The 15,597-nt window shown below is 37.6% G+C and overlaps 1 protein-coding gene across 6 annotated transcripts in view; it reads left to right on the forward strand.

The window, feature by feature from the left end:
• The window catches only part of LOC131047046 (uncharacterized), a 123,779-nt gene that overhangs the window by 76,799 nt on the left and 31,383 nt on the right, over positions 1 to 15,597 (forward strand). For 5 of the 6 annotated variants that reach the window (XM_057980853.2, XM_057980855.2, XM_057980854.2 and 2 more), the window contains exons 2-6: positions 9,064 to 9,112; positions 9,187 to 9,289; positions 9,390 to 9,485; positions 9,646 to 9,720; positions 9,849 to 9,918. In XM_057980853.2, coding sequence (XP_057836836.2) covers positions 9,064 to 9,112; positions 9,187 to 9,289; positions 9,390 to 9,485; positions 9,646 to 9,720; positions 9,849 to 9,918 — 393 coding nt within the window. Of the gene's footprint in view, positions 1 to 9,056; positions 9,113 to 9,186; positions 9,290 to 9,389; positions 9,486 to 9,645; positions 9,721 to 9,848; positions 9,919 to 15,597 lie in introns of all 6 variants that reach the window. The other variant, XM_057980857.2, reaches the window with a different exon arrangement.

The raw sequence follows: 15,597 nt of genomic DNA on the forward strand, positions 1-15,597 counted from the left end.
GTCCAGAATGTTCGTGGATTTCATGAGGAAGTGTGGACTTTTCCTCTTTCTTGATCAGATGTTAGATGACAAGGATCATATGCATCCGCAATATGAGAATGAAATGAAGAAGGCGATTCAATTGCCTAATTGGTCAGAACAAGAAGTGACAGATTTGAATGTATTGATAAGATAAGTCTTGAGTTTCTCCCGAGGATGGGTAGACAGTTAGATGAACAAGTTAGTTGACATGGGTGTTATCTTCACTTATAAAAAGATGAAACAAGAGGAATCCTCTTTCGAAGATGATCAAAGAACTATCAACGACATAAGGATTTATGCGAATGAGGAAAGTGAAGCTCCCAAGCGAAGGAAGAACACACCAGGAGAAGTCAAGGCTAGAGGGAAGAGGATTGAGGAGGTTAAGAAGAAGAAGCAAAAGATTATCATTCCTTTACCTCCCCTCAGTGTCTCATCAATCAAAGAGATTGAAGTACTAGAATAGAATAAGCAGGTTGAACAATGTTCCAACACGGTGATATTACTAGAGAATGTTTAGGATTTATATGCCACCGCTACATCTGCTCCACCTAATGAAGATGATGATCAGACGAGATCTCCTACTGTCCTTTTAGAGGTTAGTTTGGGGAAGAACGTATATGATTTGACTAAGGATAATCCTGATGATGATGATGATGTTATCTCGACATTGAGAGAGCTTGATCGAGAGATGTGTCTCGATGATGTTATGGAGATGACTGCTATTCCTGATTGGATGATGAAGAGTATGGAGCAAAGTAAGAAGATGGTAGAGGTACAACCAATTGACGACATTGATGAATACTTAGCTAGGAGCAACAAGGGAAAAGAACCAAAGAGGGCTGAGATTTTGTCGCGTATAACTAGAGATGATACAGGAATTCGGATTGCACACGTGGTTGTTCCTATTGGAGATGTGACAAAGGATGTTGCTACTCTCATGGATTTTTCAGATTACTTCAGTTGCCCTTGGTTGTACTACAAAGGAGCAGGAATTTCAGGAAGTTGGTGGTAATCTCAAGGCGATCACTGCGAGATTGGACAGGGAGATAGAGAAGAAAAAAGAATTTAAGGAAGAGAATATTAGACTTAGAGAGTACATTGCAGGGATAAGGCGTGAGAATCCCACCCTTATTTCCCCTATTGCAATTGATCATGGACTACATATAGATTATGAGGCAACGAGAGGTACACTCTCGGAATTGGAGAGATGGATTGAAGAAACGAAGAGACAGGTGGATGATTTTCTTACTCATTTTATCTAGGCTTTTGATAGGACAACGCCACTCATGTTTAGGATATAATATCTAGAGGGAGTTTGGGAGGAATTCTGACCTATTCAGGAGAAGACTATTCCACGCCTCAAAGCCTTGAAGAGAATTCCTATGTCCACATTGATCAGAGAGAATATTGTGCATAATGGAGACATACGATTTCTATGGCTGGTATTGTTCATTGGCCATGAAGAAATCTACTTATGAGCACGCACAAAAGAATTGTGCAGAGATGGAAGGATCAATTCATGAGATCCAGTCGAAGGTCGTTGCCTCAATTGAGGAATTATTGGGAGTTGATGTCAGTGAAGCCAGTGGTTTACACTCAGCAGAATTGAGAGACAAGATGAAGTTCAAGTACTTCAATCAGTTGTATTCTTTGAAGAAGAGTCAAATGGATGACTTAGTTTCTTTGTTGATTCATGTCCACAATTCGCAGAAGCTCATGCCAGATTGGGAGAACACCTTGGATGCTTGCTTGGATACATTGGACGTGATTGATTTACAATAGGATACCTTACCCAACATTTCCATGGAGGAATTAGATTCTATATTAGCTAGATTCTTGGATTATGCTGTGAGAGAAAGAGATGCAGGGTGGAATCTTCTAGAAGATTCCCTATTTGATGACTAGGTGTTTTTCTATTGGGCCATATGTTGGTGGCTCCATTTTTGATGTAAACCCTAATTACGACAACTCTAGGGCTTTGTTGGCATGATCTTGGCCCTTGATTTTGATTAAATCTTGGCCACACATTTTGTTTGAGACTCTATATAAGCCCCATTGCCTCTCATTTGTAAGAGAGATTTTTGAGAATTGTTGGTAGATGCTGCAGATTTGAATATAAATCATTGTTCGAATTGATGGTGATTTTTGTTTAAGTGTTGTCTTGCATTCAAGGTTATCAATTCCTCCAAGTTAGATTAGAATTTGCTTTCAAGTTGTTAGATTGAATGAAGGAATTTGTTGAATGTATTTGTGTGAAATCCATTTATCCATACCACTAGCCTCTTGCGGATTGTAAGTGTGCCTTGCGTGGTCAACTGGAAGTTTATGCAAGCTTAATTTCGATTATTATGCATCCATTGTTATGCATCAACTTGGATGTTATCAATGTTTGATCGTAGTAATTTGAATATATATGAAGTACACTTTAGATGATTGCACTAAGCTTGTGTCAAAATCTATTCGACTTGATGGTGAGACCTTGCCTAGTTCAATTCTACTGAATTTGCTCACTACTTCTTGCATTCTAGGTTTAGAATAGAATTCCTTAACCCTGTTCCCTTTTGTCCTTTTTTCTAAAAATTCTTGTTAGAATTAAGTCAAGAGCTTCATTGGTAAATCCTAAGTTATCAGTACACCCATTCCATATTCATGATAGTTGAAGTTGATTTGAACAATTGTGTAAGTCCCCAAGTGAAAACAACAATTCACATCGACCATTGAGTTACCCACTCGTCAAGACCTGACTATAGAAACCTTGGAATCATTATAGTTGATCTTACTCTTAGCATCTGAGGTGATTTTGTTCAAGAGAAGGTAAAGTACTTTGGTACTTTATTCTGATGCTTGCATGTGCATAAAACACAAATCAACAGGTTTCTAGTGGTAATGAGGGGCTTTCATGTGGTCATAGGACCCATGAGGTCAAGGAGCCAGTTGCTTTCTCCATAACTGTCTTGCTAAGTTGGAAAGAATCTGAATGTTTAAAGGTATAAAGACTTGAAGGGCAAGCAACATGGGCCGCCAAGTCTAGCAAGGAGGTTAGAAGCAACCATTCCTTGGGCTTGGTAGACAACAGACCCGTGCAACCCCTCTCATGTCTCATATACCAATTTCTATCTAATTTTGCATTAGAATGAATTAAGTCTAATTATAATTGAACATGTATGTAGGTGCTTGCCTTTCCTTTTAGGTGCAGGTTGTCCTTCCAAGACTACACTCATCCAATATAAGATTAATTATTATTAAACAGGTCTATATCTAGTAGGGGACATTACAAGATGACAATAGTGATGTAATCCCTTGAGATGATTCCTTTCCAGACTCTTAACATTACTAAAGCATAAACATGTTAATGATTCACTAATAATATAATGTTTCATTTTATCTAAGAGCTATCCATAGTTCTAATATTGAATCATAAACAAGAATATACCAATTTACTTCTACTTCCTATAATACTGGTGAATGAATGAATGAATGTTTATAATATCCATGAGGCCAAACAGTTTATGGGACCTATGGATAGCCAACAAAGCAGATGAGCACGAAAAGCCTAAAACAAAAAAACCCGGTGACACTATGCCTACTTAATCTATTTTTCCTTTTGTATCTTGGATCTTCTACTTTGTATCTTGATCAGGAAATATGCGCCTAATGATTCTAATGATTTTAAGGGGTGTGGAAGGTCAAGATTTATTATTTATACCAACTGGTGGCTTATTGGGTAACAGAGTTATATGCAATCGTGACAAACAAAGAACTATAAACAACAACAAAGATATGATGTAAAATAAACACATCTACTTAATAAACTTTATTTGAACTCATTGAGATACATCTACGATAGGTAGGAGATCATTAAATATATTGACTATGCAATAGATTTAAATGCTGCAACATTTTCAAATACCCATTATAGCTTCACCAGCAAATGTGGTGGAGGAAAGTTTACCAGAAGAGGGCTTGTCAACCTCTCACTCCAAAAATCAATCCAAAATTTCAATAATCAGTCAAGGAGACAATTGTTTACATACATTTTCTACAGTAACTACCTCTTTGCAACTTCGAGAGCAGCTCTAATGGTGGATAAACGATCAAACATTGAAACCCTAGACTATTTTGCACTATGGACAGCAAAAACCCAAAGAAGCAACTCCGGATCCTTTCAAAATGATCAAGATGCTTTTATAATAGCTATATGGCATCAACCCTGATCGTAGCACTATAGCTGACTTAAAATCAACGGTGCAAATCTAATCCTACCTAAAATGGATGCTTGAGATGTAGAGAAGACTAGATGAATTGAATGTAGGTAGTTGGGGATTGATTTGTAGTAATGCTGAGTAGTTAGGAGTGGATGGAGGATAATTGTGCCATTTCATTTGGTGCTTTGTTTTAAAACTAAACATAATAGGCTACACTTTACCTCTGCATTTTAAATATTTTTTATCAAATTGTTTTTAATGACCTTTAATTTCAGCAAATTGGTGTTTTGGTGAACTTGCCTCTTGGCGAACTTTGATGAAGGCTCCTCTCTCACTCTTTATCATCCTTTACTTTTGCCTCGTTAGCGCCTTTGAAACACACAAACTATTTTGGTATTCGGTAAGTTTGCAAACTTGTGAACTTGTTGAAACTTGGATTCATTCTCCCATTCCTTCTTTCTTTTCTCTCTTCTTTTCCTTTGGCACTTCACACTCTCAGTGAAATTGAAAATCAATTAATTGTATCGATAGGTTTGCAAATTGAAAGAACTTCCGAAATTTGAACTCACTTTATTCATTACTCTGTTGGTATTTGACTCTTTCCTCCTTTTGTGTTGCACCTTTGATAGGTTCGTGAACTTGTGAACCTACTGAAATTTAAAGCCTATTCCTTTGTTTGAGGTTCAGGAGGTTTGCAAACTCGTGAACTCCTTGATGTTTTGACTTGAACACAAAAGTAACACTTAAACAACTTTTGTGATTTGGCATTTGGGGTGATTCGCCTATGTATAAGGGGAAACAAACATAATACAAAGAAATAATTGAGCATAGGGGCCCATTTAAGATATCTTGGACTGGCTATAAGCAGTGGGGAAAAAGGCGACTGATACACACAATAGAATGGACTTAACAAAAATGACACCACAAATTTGAGTCCCAATAGTAGTCACTATATATATGTATATGTGATGTATGCATGAGCTAGTCTCACTACGTATATATGACATGTATGAGGCTATGATCTAGTCATGTTATGTGTATGTGATGAATGTTTGAGTTAATCATTACATGTGCATGTGAGTTGGACTTTATGGTTTTATGTTCCTACTTGTTGACATTGTATTAACCTTTGTTTGGAATACACTTAACACTATACTATTGTTTATGGATTGAATTGGGAAGCACAAGCTTAATTAATGGTTGCAATTCAAAAGAGAGGTTGTCTATGTTACACGAAGGTTCTTGACAGGGGGATAGGTTTCAGGTTGGGAATTGAGGGCCTATGTTTGGGGATGGTGAGCAGCACAAATACATATAGCACTTAAAAGAAAATTAGTCATAAAAATATGCTTGAGGAATCAGTATAAGAATTATATATGAAACTCTTACTAAGTAAACTACGAAAAAAAAAAAAACGTTATAATGATTCCATTGAACATTAACAATGGGGGATGGAGGTTTTGGGGCAATGCCCCTAGCAAGGTCAAGGGGTAACGCCCTTGGCACATTCCTTGTCATGATGCAAGATAGGGTCAAGGGGCAGAGTCCTCGCACCAAGCATAAACTAAGGCCTTCAAAACGACACAAACCTTCATGGCAAATGTCATTTTCAAATTTTATCAATTTTATTTTCCAACACCAAGTCCTTTACTAATTTTGAAACTTAGGAGTGATTTGAAATGTGGTAGAGAAGTTAGATGCCTATTTATAAGATTTTGTGAGTGCTTAAGGTTTGGGTGGGGCCCATAGACTGTTTGGGTTAGGGTTTGTGGTATGTAGATTGAGAACACTTTTTGATTTTTAAAAAATATTGACTTTTTCATTTTCTTTCCATGGGTGAAGCCTAGAAGTCTTGAGATGGTCCCCAAATAAGGGGGATGCTTGAAAGTCCTAGGGTGGTTGGGATACTCCTTGGATTCCTTTGTAAGTCTCGGGGATGTTTCAAAGTCACCAAACTAGGGGATGCCCCAAAAACATCTCTAGGTTTTGAGTGACAATGTTTGGATGGTCAAGGGCATCCTTATGTCTCAAGGACGTCTCTATTTTATGAATGTGGGGATTTGGGGGGCGGGAGGGGGGGGAGGGGGCACAGCCCTATAGGAAACAAGATGTACGAGGTCTCATCCCAATCGTGTGGATGAAGTCTTCTTTTTGGTGTGCAAGCTATGGAACCTTTGATTCCCTAAAAGGGATATATAGGTAGGGTCTTTTCAAATGAACCCTCGAGGAATAGGATTGGGTCGAGGGATTTTTTGAGATATGAGAGCTTATCCTATTCAGTGCATGATGTAAGATTGTGGCCTAAAGTTGCTGCCATTACTATGGTTGGCAAGGTTATGAAACTAGCACTTCTAAATTGAAAATAAGCTGCTTGGTTGATTAAGGGGGTATTTAAGATGCAATGGAATTAGTAAGAGAAACATTGTTTTTTTGTTTAACCAAGGGTGGTTATTACAGACTTAATATTCACCAATCAGAAGGGTAAACTCAATTTTTGGCTACTTGTACCCTCTTTTTGGGCATGGCTTATGCAGATATCAAAATGAACCTCATTGACTTTTCAGATTCATTTTGTTGGATGCATTCTCACATCTTGGACATGTTAATTGAAATGGTGTCATCAAAATTCTCACCAAAATCACCAAGAGGGCAAAGCTCATTATAGAGGAAACTAGTTTGGACATATCCCAAGTTGATGACGAAGTCTATCATAGCACTCAACTTTTGTTAATCAGTTGGTCCCAACTAACTTTTAAGTACCATAGTTTCATAAATAGGCAGCGTTGTAAGGAATAAGAGAACAATATTGAACACTGAATTGCAAAGGAAACAATGTTGGTTTTGGTTATTGCCTCTATCCATGACAATTAAGAAATCAACTTGGGCAAAGTTGCCATGTATTCTCAGTTCTGACCGCCCAAATGTTTCTGATTCCCAAATATGACTTGGCTTACTATGATTATCCAAGTTATTGCCAAGTTTCAGGCTAATCATGATATGGATTTGAAGTCTTAAATGACTGAAATTGGGTGATGCCAGTCCTATTTGGTCAACTCTTTGCTGTGTTGCTGCCAAGGCATTTTTGCTGAGTTTGTCCCAAGATAATTAGGAGAGGTTTCCAAACTACATATCACACTTTACTCTTGAGCAATTATTGAGGAGACCTGACAATGCTCTTTTTAGGTCTTCTGTTGACTTTAGTGGAACCTTTGACATGACACCCTCACACAATGTTTTAGAGGTTACATGAGAGTATGCATCCAAAAGGCATCCTTTTGTATTGTCATATTTGTGTCCACTAATAATCTTACACCTCTTTTTCTTAAAAAAAAATTCCCTGTGGCAGTGTGCTGCTCATCATCCCTCCAGTTTGCACTTAGCCGTCTCCTAAGGAGAACGCAGAAGAAAATGCTTCCACTGGGTGGGAGCCAATTAATGACTCTACCCCCGGTGATGTTGTGGGGAAGCCTGATGATCAAGACCCTCCTCTGCCTGGTGTAGCCATGTCCACTTAATTGTGATTCTAGGTTTGACCCTCCTGTCAGACTCGTGGGTGTGCTTCTCTATCACCCTCCTTTTTTTGTGATATTGTACTATTTTCTTTAATTTAATGAAAAGTTAAAAATGATATATTCATATATCTGATTTTAAGTCCTCGGTTGTTGCATTTGTACAATTTATGGGCCCTTGCTCGCTATGTTTTAATCTAGTCCCTATTTTGCCTCAGCTTTCCTGCCCTACAAATTAACAAGAAAATGAAGAATTAAGAAGGCAAATGGTGTTGGAGTCTTACCTCTTTTTCTTTGTAGGTATGAATGCCACCTTCCTCTTGGCACTTGAGTTGTAGCTCATGTTAAAGAGTATGAAAATGTATGTTTTATCGGGTCTGATTGAATTACCATTGCACGTGGAACATCTTTGGGTTATGTTTCATGTTCATCTTTTTTAGGTCCTATGCACCTTGTATATGAGGTTTACATATATCAGTGAGCCTTCTTGTATTTAACGGCCTATATGTGTAAGGCATGATATGCTATATTGGGCATACATGTAAAATTATTGGGTACGCCTATTCTCTTGTCTATGCATGATGGGTGTATAAATACAAGCAATTTGTCTAAGTTCTCAGTTTTATGTTTCCAAGTTGATTCTTCTCTTTGGTGTCTTTTTATACTTTCTCATATTGGCATCCTAATCTCTCTTTTGCTATTGGAGTTCACTTTCCTGTTCAATGTGGACCTGGTTGTAGGATCTGGCAATTGCTGTTAAATGATGTCTTTTATATTACTTATTGAAGGAGGTATATGGTGAATTTGGTGGACCCACAAATTAGTGAGTCTTATCCCAACAGGGGTGGTTGTTAATATAATTGTTTGATTTGTGTAAGCCTATCAGAAATGCGTGCCGAAGTCACAAAAAAACCTCCTAAGATTTGAGCAATAAGACTTTCTCCTCAAGCAGAAGCCAGAGGATGAAATTATTACATACTGCACGATCTCTTTTTGTTTAATGTATAATGTTTTTAATTTGACTGCAATGGAGGACTGGCCCATGCTTCTCGCAATGTTGTACAATGCACTTCGGTAATTTTAGAAGATCTCACCACATTTGTCTTTTTGTATATGGAAAATTGCAGTGAAACATTGCAAATTGTTTCTTCTTTCTCTGTTCTCTATTCTCTTGAAAATGAAACTGAGAAGATGAAAAGTTAATCAGATGATATTATACATTATAAAGAAAGATTTAATGATCATAACCCATGTTCTTATTCTACGTCTTAGAAGGTGGATATTTTGTGAATTTTTTTGTATGAATATTGACAATATGCAGGAAACAGGTAAATGCGGCCAATAAACGCATGCTGGGAGGTGGGGGAGTAGATGGAGGTACTTCAATATTATTTTAATTTATGAATTTGAGCTCAATGTGTAATTGTTGCTGACATTTCTAGTTCTCTCAGCTATTCACAGGGCTGCTGGACCGGAACTTTTAGCAGCATGTCGAGCTATTCCAGAAGTTGAACCTGATGTTCGATGCCCAACTGGTAGTGCCAGAATCACGAAGTAAGTTAAGTTCACACTGAAGAATATTCAATTTTGTTTGCAGAAAGCTACATGTTGCACTCAATTGAGTTAATTTGCTTCCTGATATATTGCTCTGCAGAGCTTTCAAGCTCCTCGTATCACATGTTATATATACAGTTGGTCCTGTTTATGAAAGTGACGAAGACCCACCGAATGCCCTCTCAAATGCATACAAGTATGCTTATGCCTTTTTTAAGCTATTTATACAGGGGCTATACAACCATCATGGTCTTTTGGTTTCATTCTGGTTATGTTGGCTGTAATTACAAGGGTTTTTGTAAGACTCATTTTAATGGATAAATATAAAACTAAATTTCATGTTTGTTCGAATGAAGAAACTCTGTAATGGTTGCAAAAGAGAATAACATCAAATATATTGCATTTCCAGCCATATCCTGCGGTATATATCGGTGAGTTTTTGGGCACATGTGAGGTTGATTAATGTTAGGTCATTGAAAATAATTTTGGAGGTTGATTTTTCGATTAAATATGCTTATGTGTTTACATCTATGTTTACATGAACTGATTTTTATCATAGATATCCTCCCGAAGCAGCAGCTCAAGTGGCATTGTCGACGCTTCAGGAGCACACAGCCGATTTGAAGGAGGTATGTACTTTTTATTTTAAGTTGCAAGTTGCAACTGGCTAGCAATCATTAACATGATCTGGTTTTTTGCATGAAAGTTTTCACTTATAGCCTCTGTTAACAATTGAAGCAAGTAATATGTTTTTTTTAATGATCGATTCCTCTCGCCCCCCTTCTGTCTGCCTTTTTGTATTCTGAGAATTGCTTCCTAAACAATTGTGTGGAGTTGTCTTTTGGATTAAATTTTCTATTTTCTTCTGTGTTGTAATAAATTCATTTGAGGAAATAAGGCCTTCCTTGGAGCCTTTTTTCTGGGAGAACTGTATGGAGAGTAACTGAACTCTATCAACAAAGATTGTTTATGGATGGATCTTTAGAAGGAAGCTTTTACAAATTCAAGTTGTCAACTGCATTTGGAAATCTTGAAAATACACACACCTGCACATGCACACAGAACGTTCTGACACACCCTGAGACACTTCTGCATCCACATATCCTGGCTATCGTGGTTAGTTTTCATTCAGTTGTTCAATTTATACTCTCGTCTTTGTTTTTTGCAATGCACAACATTTTTGTTTTCTCCAGATACCCTATATCTATATATATATGGCATGTGAATGCGTTGAATGTGCTGCCTCTCTCTCTATATATATGCACCCAAAATGCGCTGCCTTATAGACCTTGGATTTTGAAAATAGCATACTGGTCTTCTCTTGATCACCACTCTATTCAAATTTGGCTTAGATATTTTGGGATTTGTTTGTATCTGTTGCTGTTAGCCGTTCTAGTTGTTCTTTAGTGCTTTTACTATTTTCAATTTCAGTTTTGTTTTATATAAGCAATGTGCGTTGCTGTTGAGGGTAGTGCTTTTGCTGCTGTTGTATGAAAGCTCAAAAATTGAAATTGATCAACAGTATTTCCTATGTGTCTTTGTGGAATAATTAAATGGTTCGTGCAGTGAATCAATGGAGTATTGTCATCTATGGCTGTGCTCTGTCACTATTGCCCTGTTTTGACTGATTATCAGCTTGAATAGAGCATATACAGGCTGCTGCAGGGGCTGTCTGCCGTTGTTTCAATGAGACTAAGAATAATAATTCCTTTGTTTTGTTTTCTTTGTTCTAGTTTACCATTTAAAAATACGAGTTGCAGGATCACAGGTCCAGTAAACAGAGGTTTGTCCACATCAGAATATTTATATACAATGTGAATGCACAATTTTCACTTGAAAGCCCTTCGAAACAAAAATACTAGCAATTGCACCTTTGTGTGCAACATAGTTGAAAATCTCGGACTCGCCTCGGACTCGGCAAACCAAAATTTTGGACTCGGACTCGGACTCGTGAAAGACTCGCGAAAGACTCGGCAAAAAAAAAAAACCGTAGTTTTACAAAAAAAACAGAAAAAAATTAATGCATTTAGAGAACATAAGTGCCATAATTGAAACATTACACATGTCATATGATCTACAAAGTACAAACACGCAATATTTGAAATTTCATCATTCATGGCAGCATATTCAAGTTTCAAGTTTCAACTCTAAAATGTATAATGGCAGCATAAGTATATAAATGTTCACAAAATTACATACAATGATATGTCCAAGTCCAACTGCAAATGTGAAAAACAACAATGTGAATGAACAAACCAAAGAGAGGACTACATCTTCCTCTTTGTATTTTTCCTAATATAGCTCAATTTTTCAGGCCTTGAGCTAGAAGTAGTAGCAGTGGGTGTTGTGGTATCTAAATGGTGAGATGATTCTTCTTCAAAGTCAAAGTCCTCATCATCATCCTCATCTTCGTCCTCATCTTCATCCAATCTTGCTCCTTCTGCATCTTGTGCTGCTCCTCTCTCTATTTCTGCAATTTCTTCTTCGGTAAGGACATCATCACCATCATTTTGTTCATTCATGGTCCAATCACCATATGGATCAATTTCATCCAAGTCAATGGCCTCATGTGAAACACCCTCGACCTGTCTAACTCGAAGGCGAAGGTTGTACCGAACAAATACTAGATCATTGAGCCGCTTTTGTGACAATCTATTTCTCTTCTTTGTGTGAATGCTCTCAAAGACACTCCAATTTCGTTCACACCCAGAAGCACTGCCTGGCTGAGACAAAACATAGATAGCTATCTTTTGAAGATTAGGCGTGCCGGCACCATAATTCTCCCACCATAAATCTACAAAAAACATTTAGAAATATTAGAATTGAGAAAAAAATGTAACAATCAAGTTTGTAGGTTTTTTCTTGCACTATTGAACTAAGTTACTAAATTTTTTAACTGGTTGTTGTTTTCCTCTCCTATCAATTGCTAGTTGTGATGAGAAGAGTCTCCCCTCTGCACTTTTGTAGATGTTGAACAATGAACATTTCCAAATTCAGAAATAGATACTAGATAGTCAAAGTGTCAAACTCAAATTCAATAATGAACATTTCTGAATTCATAAATAAAGATAGAGCAATTGCAAATGTCAAATCTCACCTCCAACTCATCAAGAACTTTGTCTCTCAACTCAGGATTAGGTGTCATCTTATCAATGCATGTAATAACACCTGTCATGACCTCCTCATCAGCCCTAAATGAATCAGAGAAGTAGAATTTCGGGTTCAAAAAGTAGGCGAAGGCATGTATCGGTTGGTGGAGTTGGTTTGTCCACCTACGATCAATGATGCGCCAAAGGATTTCACATTTTTTTTGTATTTCCACGATAGTAATGTGAAATGGCCTCTTTGGCCCTATCCATGGCATCATAAATGAAACCCATTGGCATGCCCTCTCCATCCACCATACGAAGAACCCTTACCAAAGGTTCTGTCACCTAAAAAAATGAAAACAAATTTTAAATTAGTAAGAAATTAACCCCTAAAAAATAAAATCAGCAAATAGACAAGATTGTATAAAGTTTACTTTTGTGTTTGTTACTTACCGCAGTCAACTCCTCTCCACTTTTGGTGAACCCTTCATCAAAAACAATGCAAACAATCTTCTTTGCTTCAGGTCTTTTGGAGTATGCAGACCCCAACCAAGCATCTGACACAAACATTTGCTTAAGATGAGGAATGGCACTAAGAATGCTCTGCAAAGTGATGAAGTGGCTAGCAAATTGTGTCACTCCAGGTCGCACAAGGTCCTTGCCATTTGTGTGTTTTCTCATCAAAGCAAGCACCCAAGTATGGTTGTAGATGAATTTGGTGACACTTTTTGCATCTTCAACCACCTTCTTCACCCATCCAATCTTCCCAATGTCCTCTAGCACCAAGTCCAAGCAATGTGCAGCACAAGGACTCCATGTAATCGAAGGATGCCTCTGCATAAGCATTCTACCTGCAGATACATATGCAGCTGCGTTGTCCGTGATAATTTGGACAACATTCTCAACTCCAACTTCCCGAACCACACCATCCAACAGATTACACAAAGTCTTTGCATTTTTTATTTCATTTGAGGCATCAACAGACTTTATGAATACCATTGCACCATTTGAAGCCACCAAGAAGTTGAGAAGAGTCCTATTCCGTCCATCTGTCCATCCATCAGATAAAATGCTACATCCTTTTCTCTTCCAATACCTTTTCTGATCATCAACCACACCTTCTGTATTTTTCACAGCTTTCTCTAGCAATGGCCCACTGAAGTCATGACCTGTTGGGGCCTTAAACCCCTTACCCGCCACTGTACATGCATTAACAAAACTTTCCCAATACACATTGTTTGCTGCATTGAAAGATAGATTATTGTAAAACCAAAAGTTTGAAGCTGCTATCCGTGCTTGTTCATGCTTCTCTCTATTCCATCCTGTACCTTCAAGTGAAGGTTGTGCACCTGGAACATTGCGTGGTATAAAAAAATTAGGGTCTGATCGAACAGGAGTGCCACTAGCCTCACCCTCATTGTCACCAAAAGATGAAAGTGACTGACGACCTCGACTGTGACCAATGGGACCCGAAGTGGACAATGTGGGATTCATTGCAGCTGCCATGGCTTCTCTTGTTTTTTGCCTTTCTTCCTTATGCATATCATTCTCAGCAAGAATGGCCTTCATCTCTCTAATAATTTCAGGAGTTGATTTGGGGCATGCCTCCACACCATATCCAGGTATTTGTGCAAGGTGGTATTTTAATCTATTGATTCTACTAGTCATCCATTTTGTGCATTCGGTGCAAGTGACCTCCCCCTTTTTGCTTCCTGCAATCCCTTATTTCCAAGCTTTATCTCTTTGTCTTCCTGACCTTGGGGTTGCCCTTGGAGTTGAACTTGCCATTGCTAATTTAACATGAAAAAAAAAAAATCAGCAGGGTTTTATGGAAAATCAACAAAAAAAATGACAATGAATCATTTGGGAAAAATAGCATTCAAAAACAAGAAAAAAAAAAGAGGAAATAACTTAGGAAAGAAAATAGAAAAAAATTTGGCAGCATATCCCCTTGTTTTTCAAGATTTTTTTCAGTTTCAAAACAATGAAATGATTTAAATGAAAAAAAAAAGAAAGAGAAAAATCCTTACCTAGATCTCTCTTGCTGATTTTTCCTTCTTCCCTCTACTCCTCCAAACCCTTCTAACCTGCTACAGCAAAAAAAAACCAAAATGAAGTCAAAAATTAAAAAAAAAACTTGTTTTTAACCCTTACGGGCGTGTTTTTCTGGGCCCGCGAGTCCCTGTGAAAGACTCGCGAGTCCAAGCGAAAGACTCGTGCGAGTCTTTGCGTAAGACTCGCGAGTCTTTCGCTGGGACTTGCCTGGACTCGCCTCGCGAGTCCTAGGCGAGTCGACTCGCGACGCCAAAGGACTCGCGAGTCCGCAATTTTTAAAACTATGGTGTGCAATGGGTACACTGAAGAGGTGTGGAAGGTCAATTAGGGAAAATTTTGGTCTATTTATGGAGGGGTAGAGCATGAGGAGATAGAGAATGGAAGAGAGGGAGAGATAAAGAAAGAGGAGATGTGGATAGATAGAGATCAAAGAGAAATATACAAAGAGGGAGAAAGAGGCAAATAATGAAGAGGGAGAGATAGAAAGATAAAGATAGAGTTAGGAAGTGATATATAGAGGGATGCAGAGAAAGAGAGATACAGGGTGTTGGTTAACAAATTTGTCTCTTAAAAATTACAAATAAATTGACTTTCTTTTGCCCAAACACAAAGACAAAATATTAACAAATAGTTGGGTAAACTATTGATTAGTTTCCCTCTAAATTTTGGAAAGGTACAACTCCCTTCATATGATCACAATTTTGGCTTTTTAAATATGTAGACAACTAAGGTATACTTTTAACTAGAAAGTAGTAAAGGTATTAACATTTGCCTATCACCATAGAACGAATGCGAATAACAGAGAAATGAAAACTCAAGTATGTATAGCTTAAGGATCACAACTCAATAATACAAAGATTATCACATGTAGAGGAGGATTCCAAACACAAGCATCAACTCAAAGATTGACAACCAATGTCTGGACAGAGCAATTGATAGACTAAAAACACCAACTGATTTTTTGAGAAAATGGATAATGGTCATTTGAATATTAATATTCAAGAGAACATCACATTTATATTTGTGCAAACTCAAAGATTTACAATACACAAACAAAATCCAACTCTAATGCTCAGAGACAAAGAAGCTCAGAAATTCAGCAAAAACTCTTTTGATCTTCAAAATTTGATCGAGTCACACTCACATGTCACAACATAAGGGGGA

This window comes from Cryptomeria japonica, chromosome 7, assembly GCF_030272615.1.
Source record: "Cryptomeria japonica chromosome 7, Sugi_1.0, whole genome shotgun sequence".
NCBI lineage: Eukaryota > Viridiplantae > Streptophyta > Pinopsida > Cupressales > Cupressaceae > Cryptomeria > Cryptomeria japonica.